The sequence below is a fragment of the Arachis ipaensis genome, chromosome B09 (genome assembly GCF_000816755.2).
Source record: "Arachis ipaensis cultivar K30076 chromosome B09, Araip1.1, whole genome shotgun sequence".
NCBI lineage: Eukaryota > Viridiplantae > Streptophyta > Magnoliopsida > Fabales > Fabaceae > Arachis > Arachis ipaensis.
The window spans coordinates 76,751,796-76,762,100 of NC_029793.2; the positions used below are offsets into that span (position 1 = coordinate 76,751,796).

Genomic DNA, 10,305 nt, shown 5'->3' on the forward strand with positions numbered 1-10,305 from the left:
TCTTCTTGCACTTTTATCAGTTTTATTGTATAATGATAGAATTAGTGAAATTTGATTTGTAACTGTTTTGAAAGGCTTATTTACTTTTGATCAAGTGGACAATAATCATATAGTTGCATTTATTTATATACGTAGGATTGCATTGCATTTCATGAGTTTCTGTATGTTCATACTTATTTCCTTGTCTCCTTCAATTTAGCATGAGGACATGCTAATGTTTAAGTGTGGGAAGGTTGATAAACCACTATTTTATGGTTTATATTGTGTTTAATTGTGTGGTTTTGTCATGATCCTTGCCCACTTATTCATCAATTTAGCATGCATTTAAATTTCCTTCCTAAATTCAGTACATGTTTGAAAATTACTTCCTAGAGACTTTAATTATTTACTTTTAATTCTCCTTTATTCTATTCGATGCTGTGATCTGTGTGTCAAGTATTTCAGGCCTTACAGGGCATGAATGAGATGGAGATTGGAGAGGAAGCTAGCAAAAATGGAAGGAACACAAGAATTTGAGGAGATAACCAGCGAGAAGTGACGTGGTCGCATGGCTCACGCGACCGCGCGAAGGAGCACAAATCGCAGTGACGCGGCCGCATGGCTTGTGCGGCCGCGCGGATTGGAAAGCGCAAGCAACGCGGTAGCGTGGACGACGCGAACGCGTGGAGAGGGAAAAGCGCAAGCGACGCGTCCGCATGGATGACGCGATCGCGTGACATGTGCGATTTGCATAATCTGCAGAATTCGATGGGGGCAATTTTGGACCTTATTTCGGCCCAGTTTTTGGCCCGGAACAACAGACTAGAGTCAGAGAATATGCAGAAACAACACACACATACATTCAGTAGTTTTTTTAGCACACTTTTCTGCAACTCGTTGGGAGACGACCTGGGACTTAAAACTCCCAGTAATTTTAATTTAAACTCTCTGTGACATATTTCTAAATTGATAGGCAGATTTTCGGTGAGTTAAGAACTATACTTGCAACGTAACTATTTTAATAAATTTTTAATTCATCAGCTTCTGTTTCCCATCAGCGAGCCGCTGCGATTTGGTTCCGCCTTCATCTTCTTTTTATTTTTCTTTTCTTTTCATACTTTTAGATCTAGTTCATGCTCTAGTAGTAAGAAACAGAGAATGCTTGTTCTTTTTTCTTAATGTGTATTTTTACTTTGATTGATCTTTTGTGTTGTTGTTCTTGTTGATGAGGGTGCTAGAGGTGGTGGAATTTTACCATACGTTGATGAAGAGAGAACCATTGCAACCACCTCGACGCGAATGTAGCTCGAACAAAATCATGGAGGCAGTGCTGGCTCCGGCAAATGCACGGAATCGCGATAAGTGCTCTGTTTTTTCTTTTCGCTAAATTTACAATTATGCTCCGTGATACTGTGAAAAGCAACTAGTCAAGTTTTAATTTCGCGGTAAGGTGTTAGGGTTTTGATTCTTTGGTTTGTGAGTATGAAGCTGAGAAGGATACTTTGAACACCTTAGTTCCTGGCATACTTTAAATGTTTGGATGGAATACACTGCATCCATCTCAAAATATCTGTCGGTGCATTACTTTCTAGTTATATTTAAATTATGAAAAATGGATTCTGTACAGATGTGGGAAGATCTAATCAGAAGGCAAAATGGTTGTTGAGTTGCAGAGAGACAGTTATGTGTTTAGATGGCGTTGGGTGTAACCGTCGTTCCTTTCACATACGTGGTTCACGTCCTTGGTCTGGTTGCCATCATCTTGGTCCTCGTCTGGAACATTCACTTCAGGGGTGGCTTGTCTTGGGACGCCGATAACAAGAACCTCATCTTCAATCTCTCTGTCTCTCTGCTGCATTTTACATTATTCAGCATCTATTTGTTCATTTTACTCCAATTCTTGGAGATTCAATTTCATGGTAAGTGAAATGTAAGGTTAGGTTAGGTAGTTTCTACACATTTCTCTATAATCAAAGTTTGGAATATCAAATATCAAACCATAGAAATGTAAGCACCACTCATCTTATATAGCTATAATCACAACATATATCATAATTTTTTCTACTTTCTTACAATTCCAATTGTTGTATGTATATTTAAAAGTGACTGATTGAATTGAATTTTCTTTTTTTTTTCCCTTTTCATATGACACTATGTCATTGAGTGTCTATGAAAGTATTAACAATATTGCAACTTTTCTTTATTATTTTTTTCCTTGAACAGGTCGCATGTATCTTGTGTGATATAATATTTCACATCTCAAGGAGCCTGCTACAACTTGTGATTAATTGATTAAGCACAAATTTTTATATATTTAAAAGTTATTCATACTAGATTAGAATAAAATCCCCCTCTTATTCCCCTTAAAAATAAATTCCCCTTAATATAATTATAATATTTGGCCCTGTTTGGTTGAACAAGTTAGAGGAATTTCCCTTAAAGTCTAAAACTGTTTTTTATGTATTATAGCATAATGGGTGGTCTCATGTTATTAGATTAATAGATGTTATTATCATTTATTTATTTTTATTATTTAATAATAAGATTATAAGCTCCTTTTTTGTACCTACCCTCTTTGATCTAGAGAATAGACATGCATGCTTATCTATTTGGTATTTGATATTTGTCTATTGTGTTTTTTGCATGCTACTCAACTCAGTACATGCTGGATTTTTTTTATTATTTTTCTTTCTTGTGTTAAGTTGCACCAAAATGCATGTGTTAGAGTTAACATGGGTCTAGTGCTTGTTTATGTTCATAAGATTAAGATGTTGAATTAGTGGATAGCTTTGGTTTTCCGTATATTTAATAGTGTTATATTATTATATTATTTTTTTAGTGGGTATTCAGCTGTTTAAAAATTCACAAAACAAAAATGTGATCATCCTCTGTTCCTTAAATGGCTCCGATTGCAGTTGGAGATGTCATCCCAGATGGCACCTTGGCCTTCTTGGACAACGATAACAAGCCACAGTTTGAGAGCAGAAAGAGCTTAAAGGAAGTGTTGGGAGTGAGGAGTACACACAAGATAGAACAGTGAATATTAAAGGAAAACCTTCTCTTAGATCTAAAGGTGGTGGTTGGAAAGCTTGCTCCTTTATTGTTGGTAACTCCCCTTTAATTTCCTCTCTCATTATAAAAACTTGCAACTTTCATAGATTAATAGGAAGTTTAATTGTTGGAAAGCATTTGTTGTTTTTTATACTAAATTGCTGATTGTTTTGCTAATTAACTCAATTCATGCTTGCATTCATTGTTGTTGTGCTATAATTAAGGGAACATTTTGAATGCACTAAATAGTCCATGGATTCTCTTTCTGTAAATAAAATTTGAAGAGACGAAAATGATTTGGTCAATTATTTGTCAATCCTTGATGCACATGTTAATTTAAGTTATCTCTCCAATATCTAATCAATCTAAGGTTTCTTTCTATATTGCGAATTGCTTGTTACTTGTTTATCTTTCTATGTTGCTGTTGAGTACTATTATTATAATTAATATTGTCATTATTATTATTATCTGTCACTCTACTAGTACAAGTCGACAATGTAGTCACCACCACATATGTCCAAAATGTTCTTTAAAATGGTTGGATTGCATGAAATTAAATATATTTCACCTTGTGTAATAATTGAATGGTTGCAAGTCAGGTTCTAAGAGCACACAAACTGCTGTTGCTGTTGAGTACTATTATTATAATTAATATTGTTATTATTATCTGTCACTCCACTAGTACAGGTCGAAAATGTAGTCACCACCACATCCTGCATATATATATATATATTCTTAAATTCAACTAATTAAGTTAAGTGCCTAAATAAGTAATAATCTGATGAAACAAATAAAGCTCTTAGATTTCAAGAACATACACAACAATTTTGTAGTCCTATACAATTTCAATTTCAATTTCGGAAAGCTGCTCACCTTGTTGACAGTACCAACCAAGTTGGACACTTCCAGAAGGTTCTAACTGCCATTGGAAACTTCTGTATCTGTTCCATTGCGATTGGTGTGATGGCTGAGATCATTGTCATGTATCCAATTCAGTACCAAAAATACAGAGATGGAATTAATAATCTTTTGGTTCTATTGATTGGTGGAATCCCCATTGCTATGCCTACTGTGTTGTCTGTGACAATGGCCATTAGATCTCACAGGCTTTCACAACAAGGCGCCCTCATGAAGCGAATGACTGCCATAGAAGAAATGGCTGGAATGAATGTGCTTTGCAGTGACAAGACAGGAACACTCACACTTAACAAGCTTAGTGTTGACAAGAACTTGATTGAGGTCTTTACTAAAGGAGTGAACAAGGATCATGTGATCCTTCTCGCCGCGAGAGCTTCCAGGATTGAAAACCAGGATGCCGTTGATGCTGCTATTGTTGGAATGCTTGCAGACTCTAAAGAGGTTTAACTTCTTTCATAAATCTTAGTGTCCTTAATTTTTGTCCTTGATTTCATTATTTGAAAATTGCGCTAAAAATTGAACATGTAAATGCCTTGTGCTATAGGTAAGGGCTGGAATCAGAAAGGTTCTTTTTACCTTTCAATCCTGTTGAGAAGGGATGATGCTAAGAAGGAGGTTCATGCCATTATTGACAAGTTTGCCGAAAGAAGCCTTCGTTCCCTAGCTATTTCAAGACAAGTTCTTACAGCAAAGTGCAAACAATCAAGTGAAGAAAGAAGAGAAGGAAGAAGAAGACAGCTTGGTTCTTGCCATGGAAATGCTGGGTCTGAATGTGGTTCCACTGGCGGTGAATTCAGCTGTTGAGCTTTGTGTGTTTGACACCATAGCCAAATCTGGTGAAGGCGCCATGCTCTCTACAAAGCAAATTGCGTCTCAGATTAGGAGCAACAACCCAGAAGCACCTCACATGCTGGATCACCTTCTTAGGTTGTTGGCAAGTCACTCTCTCCTTCGTTGCTCTGTTTCCCAACAAGATCATAGTCACAGACTCTACAGCCTCTCTCCTCGCTCCAAGTATTTTGTCACTGATGCCGATGATGGCAACTCGTTGGGACCAACCTTGGCTTTGCTTCTCGACAATGTCTTCTACCAAAGCTGGTCACACTTTTCTCTCTGTTAACATTAAAATGAATGAATAAACAAAATTGCTATCAGCTCAGTTTTGTTCTATTTTTTTTAACTCTCTCTTCTTATGCATTAGTTCAGGAAGGAGGTGAAAGGAGCAATTATGGAAGGTGGAATTCCATTCAACAGGGTTTATGGCATGCATGCCTTTGAGTATCCAGGCAAAGATCAAAGGTTTAATGAGGTGTTCAACAAAGCTATGGTAAACTCCACCACTCTATTTTTCTCTCATTCTATATGTTCATTGAAATTGTATAGTATCTAACTCTAATAATAGGAATTTCCTATTATTAGTTTTTTTAGTTCAGTATATTTTTGTAGTTAAAATAAGAATGTGAATATGGTTGTTGATTGTTTCTATGGGAATATATAAATATAGTATCTAACCCTAATAATAGCAATCTCTTATTCTATTATTATATTAGATAGGCAACTTGCTACTAAATGCACTATTCATTGATGTTTACATTTGCACTATTCATTGCTTCTAAATATTGCAATCCATGCATATGTCAAAAATCTTGAGAGCAGTAATTTATGCTTAGATGCCTAATTGTATGTTGGGAAGATATATTAGTTGACTAGTTGTGTTACTTGTTAAGCAACTGTGTTTAGTTGTAGAGACTAAACAAAAATAGAGAAACACAATATCTTTAAAGAAAAACAAAATGACATGAATGAATTTCTTAAATAATAAAAATCCTAGATTTTCTTACATGACTTCTAAGGTTGGAGAAGCAGGAATAATGATAGAAGAACAAACCATAATCCAATGGAGATACAACATGAACTTATTGTAAAGTAATTATTGTAAAGATTCGAAACTGGTCTTTCTTAATTTTCCATTAATGTGTATTGACTACAGACGAACGACTAAATGACATTGTTGGGAGTGCATATTATATTGCACCAAAGGTACTTCACAGGTCATATAGTGTGGAAGCAGAAATATGGAACCAGAGGTACTATGGAGCGAGCAACAGAGTAGTGTAATCTTTTTTTGATAGAAATTTTATGTATTAAGAGTTACATGTTAAAGAGATTTATAATTAAAAAATCATGTTATGTTAGATACTTTATTTGTATAGAGGTTATTATTTTTGATTTTCAATACTAAAAAATCATATATTATGTAATACTTTGTTTTTGAGTTATATAATATTTTGTTCATGAGTATTGATTTTTTATTATTGAGAAATTTTAATAAAAAAAATTATGTTTAACGCGATAAAAATAATGGTTCAAATTGTCTTTTTAAACAATTAAAAAATGTTACTTTTATCTGATAAAAATGGCGGTTTGTAATTGCCAATTTAAACAATATGAAATGACATTTTAACTCGGTAAAAACAGTGGTTTCAAGAAATTGTGGCAGTTTTCTAAAAATCGCCGTAATAACTAGAATGGCGCCCAGAATTACGTTGCTGTCTAAAACCGCCGTTCTTGGTAATAATGGCGGTTCAAACCGTCGTAATTACCTAAAAAAACTGCCGTTTTAACAAGAATTTTTCGTAGTGAGTGAATGTTGATTTGATTGATTATTGTTGAGTTTGATTGAGTTTTATATTGAATTTGGTTGAATTATTGTTATTTTTGAGATTATGGTTTGACCTTGGTGGATTCAGCCCAGAACTAAACTATGTTGAGTGAATTTTGGGGCTAGTTTATGTGAAAATACTGAAAAATATTGATGGGTCTAATGACCGAGAGATTAAATTAAAAGTTATGAAAAGTCGATAACTGTAAAGTTCGAAAATAAACTTAAAAATGAAGCAGAAACTTGAAGAATTTTAGGAATGGGGATCGGTTCCTTAGTAAAAGTATAATCATAGAAACAAAATTTATTTTTGAGGCTGGAACAGTAGTTTAATGAAAATCGAAGTTAGATTTGGAACTATATAAGTTTTGGGATATTTTAGGTAAAAAGTAAGAAGTTTAGGGGGCAAAATTGTTATTTTATAAAAGATACAAGGATACTTTGGTGATTATAATATATGTAAAGATATTTTAGTAATTTATAAAAATATGTTGGGGTAAAAATATAAATATTTCAAAAGCTCCGAGTTAAAGAATAATTCATAAAAGCTTATATTAATAAGTTTAAGTAATAAGATCATTTGAAGTTTAAATTAATAAGTTTTGAATAATAAAATAATAATACTATTACTTCTTTATTGTTATTATTAGTTTATTTGTATCAATATAATATATTAGTATTTTATTTAAAAGATGTTATTTTATTTATGATATAATAAAAGGATAAGCAGAAAATTGTCCTAAAAGTTTTAGAAAGACGAATCTAAATTAAGAATCTTTGATTCTCTTTCCATAAGACATTTAAGGAAAGGCAAGGGAAGAAAGAACGAAAAAAAAGGAGATAAGAAGAAACATTGTTTGGCACTGAGAACGAGCAGAGATATCGTAGTGAGTCCACCGAGATTCACTTCCAGAGATACATCGGCCAATCCAGGAGATGGTCGCAACTGTAAGGCAGAGGTTACTTACAGAGGTTATCAATACATACATTGGCTAGAGAAAGCCACACTGTAAGACTGAGGTTGTTTATAGAGGTCATGTTTGCATACATCGGCTCAAGAGAACACTTGTAAGACAAATGTTACTTACAAAGGTTATGGCACTTGAAGCCAAACTCAGACAAAGGTTGCTGAGTTAGGTTGGAATATAATTCAATAAATAATAGAGAATAAAAGAATTAAAATAATAAAATAAACTAAAGAACCTCTACCACATGAGAGAGCAAAAAACATAAGAGAAAGGAATGTATTAATTAAAAGACTGTCTGCCACAAGAGAGCAGATGCGACCTTGCTTAGGACTTAGTGTCAACTGTATAGTGGGGACACCTACACACTGAAAACTATTTTTCAGATGTAAGCATATTGAAATACATTTAAAAGTCACACTGTATACGGCCTGGTCATAAGACTTATATTCACACCGTATGCATCTAGAAAATCATATCTGAGACTTGTGCCCGGGTAATGTCGGGAGCGGGTAGGCAACCGATACATGAGGTCATGGCTTGCATAGGATAGACATGAATCATACTTGTTTGCGCATACTTCTCTGTGATATGTGTTTTTGTGATTGTGTGTGTGTGCACTTCTTGACTTGTGATTTTCACTGTATCTCTGATTTGTTAAAGTTGTTTGTATTATGAGGTTTGTTGCTATTGGCTATCTGTTGAAGATTGTAAGTATTCAGTTGTGGAATTTTGTGTAAAAAATAATAAAATGAACATAACTATACACTCCGATCCTACTAAGAACTCAGTTCTTACTCCCTATTTCTACCTCTTTCAGCTACAGGTGTGAAGGTTTAATGTGGTGCTATAGGAGTATAGAAGATTATGTTTAAGAGTTGAGTTATTAGGATTTATTTTCCCCTCGTCGTTTATTCTTTTGGTTTTTAGAGGGGTAGGACTTGTAATTGAGGTTCTTTGAATAAGTCTATGTATATAAAGCTATGTGGATATATATACTTTTGTGATTAAGTAATTTAAAATAAAGTCTCCTTTTATTTTCTTAATTAAAGTTTCTGTTCGTATTCGCGAAGACTCGTTATTAAATAAAGATAAAATATAATAAAAAGGTTTAGAGGTAAATAACGCTTGAACTTTTGGTACAATTATGAAGTGCTAAAAGTTAGGGTGTTACAAAACTAGCCTAAGCCCTAGGCCGATAAGGCAATGGCACCCCTTCCAAGCTATTTAGAACCACCACCACAGTGGAATTATGCTATCAACTCCATTACAGTAAAACTATAAGAAAATAGTAAAATAGAGTGTTCAAAGCTTACTTGAATAGTAGTAGCAATGAGTAACAGCAAGAGAAAGGCAAAGAACCACCGAGGCAAACCAATCTTTGGCAGCCAAAGTAGTGCCCGTAGCGGAGAAGAAGGCTGAAAGAAGCACGAAGGTTGACAAGGAAGAAGGATTGAAGCAGGAAAATATGGAAAAACAAAAGTTGAAACTGGCTTTTAAATGAGGACACCCCAAAGAGCACGAACTAAAGTGGCCAAAAGGGCAAAAAAGTAAATTCAGTCAGGACGGCAATAAATGCCCCTCCTGTCAACTTACGCAATGCTTCGAAAATCGCAGGCACGATCCCCACAATCAAAAACTGTTGGAAACCGTTCATTTCTGTCCAACCTACTAGGCTCAGCATCACCTCGGGGCCACAGAAACGTGACGACACTGCTAGGTCCAGGCACACCACATTTAGGGGGCACTGTTACAGACCCGAGTTTTGGATTTGGCGGCCCAGTAGACTTTGGGCCCATTCCATCCGGCTCGGCCCCAGAAACCAGATCAATCCTGAAACTCCGTTCGCACGCAACTCCAGCGTTAAATGCCGCAGATAAGCATCATATCTTTCCGATTTGAGGAGGATCTCACCATTGCAATCTGTATATATGAAGGAGCCTCCAACTCTTCCAAGGTAAGCAACCAACGACCCTAAATTTCAGCCTTTAAGACCAATCCTCTAACTTGGACATCAGAGCGTCCTTGCAAGTCTTCTCCCACCCTATTTGTCCAGCAACCCGACTAGCCACCAATTTCAATCAAAGCCAACCGGATCACAAATTTCGTCGTTTCAGGTTAATTCTGAACATTAAGATAATATTGTATTTAGATCTTGCCGTGTAAGAAATACTCTAATGTTACTAATTCTTCATCACTTATGAACAATTGGTTAATACAAACTAGGTAATGCTTATTAGTCCAATTAGAAAAAATTATTTGTTCCAAAAGATCTTGTTAAATTTCACATTGAATCATTATTTATGAACTTTTTAGAAGTTCACTCTAAATATATACTATTTATTAAATTTTTTTAATTGTTTAAATTCTTTAACATTTTATAATTTTTTTAAAGTATTAAAAATATACTTTTAAATTTTAAATAAAAACTATATTATATAATTAAATATATATATATATATATATATATATATATAATTATTTAATTTTTTTAATAAATTAAACAAATACTTTTACACATCATAACAATTAATTATATATATTTATTTATCAATGGGAATGTGTTTGTTTGTGACAATCATTGTCTGGTAAATTGTAATGTATACCTACCAAACCCCATTCCCCAATCATAAAGCAAATTGTGTTGTGTCCCACTCTGTGGCCACCACATGGGCACATCTGGCTCTATGCAATATTAAATTACATTTTCATGAATGGCATAACATGAAA

At 34.4% G+C, this 10,305-nt stretch overlaps 1 protein-coding gene, 1 non-coding gene and 1 pseudogene across 2 annotated transcripts; all 3 read left to right on the forward strand.

The window, feature by feature from the left end:
- On the forward strand, window positions 1,622–3,077 carry LOC110266549. The gene is made up of 2 exons (XM_021111424.1): window positions 1,622–1,898; window positions 2,895–3,077. Exons 1-2 carry the CDS (start codon window positions 1,673–1,675, stop codon window positions 3,017–3,019), a joined length of 351 nt encoding a protein of 116 aa, XP_020967083.1. The 5' UTR covers window positions 1,622–1,672; the 3' UTR covers window positions 3,020–3,077.
- LOC107619634 lies at window positions 3,549–4,899 on the forward strand (annotated as a pseudogene).
- LOC107619633 lies at window positions 5,053–6,130 on the forward strand. Its single transcript, XR_002353955.1, has 2 exons — window positions 5,053–5,275; window positions 5,939–6,130. It is a non-coding gene; the product is annotated as an uncharacterized LOC107619633 (transcript).

What these genes read in the sequence shown, in the direction of transcription:
- LOC110266549 (XM_021111424.1), top strand. Translation starts at nt 1,673, where the DNA reads ATGGCGTTGGGTGTAACCGTCGTTCCTTTCACATACGTGGTTCACGTC. An exon ending in CTTGGAGATTCAATTTCATG is followed by an intron (nt 1,899 to 2,894) that starts GTAAGTGAAATG and finishes CTCCGATTGCAG; the next exon opens with TTGGAGATGTCATCCCAGAT.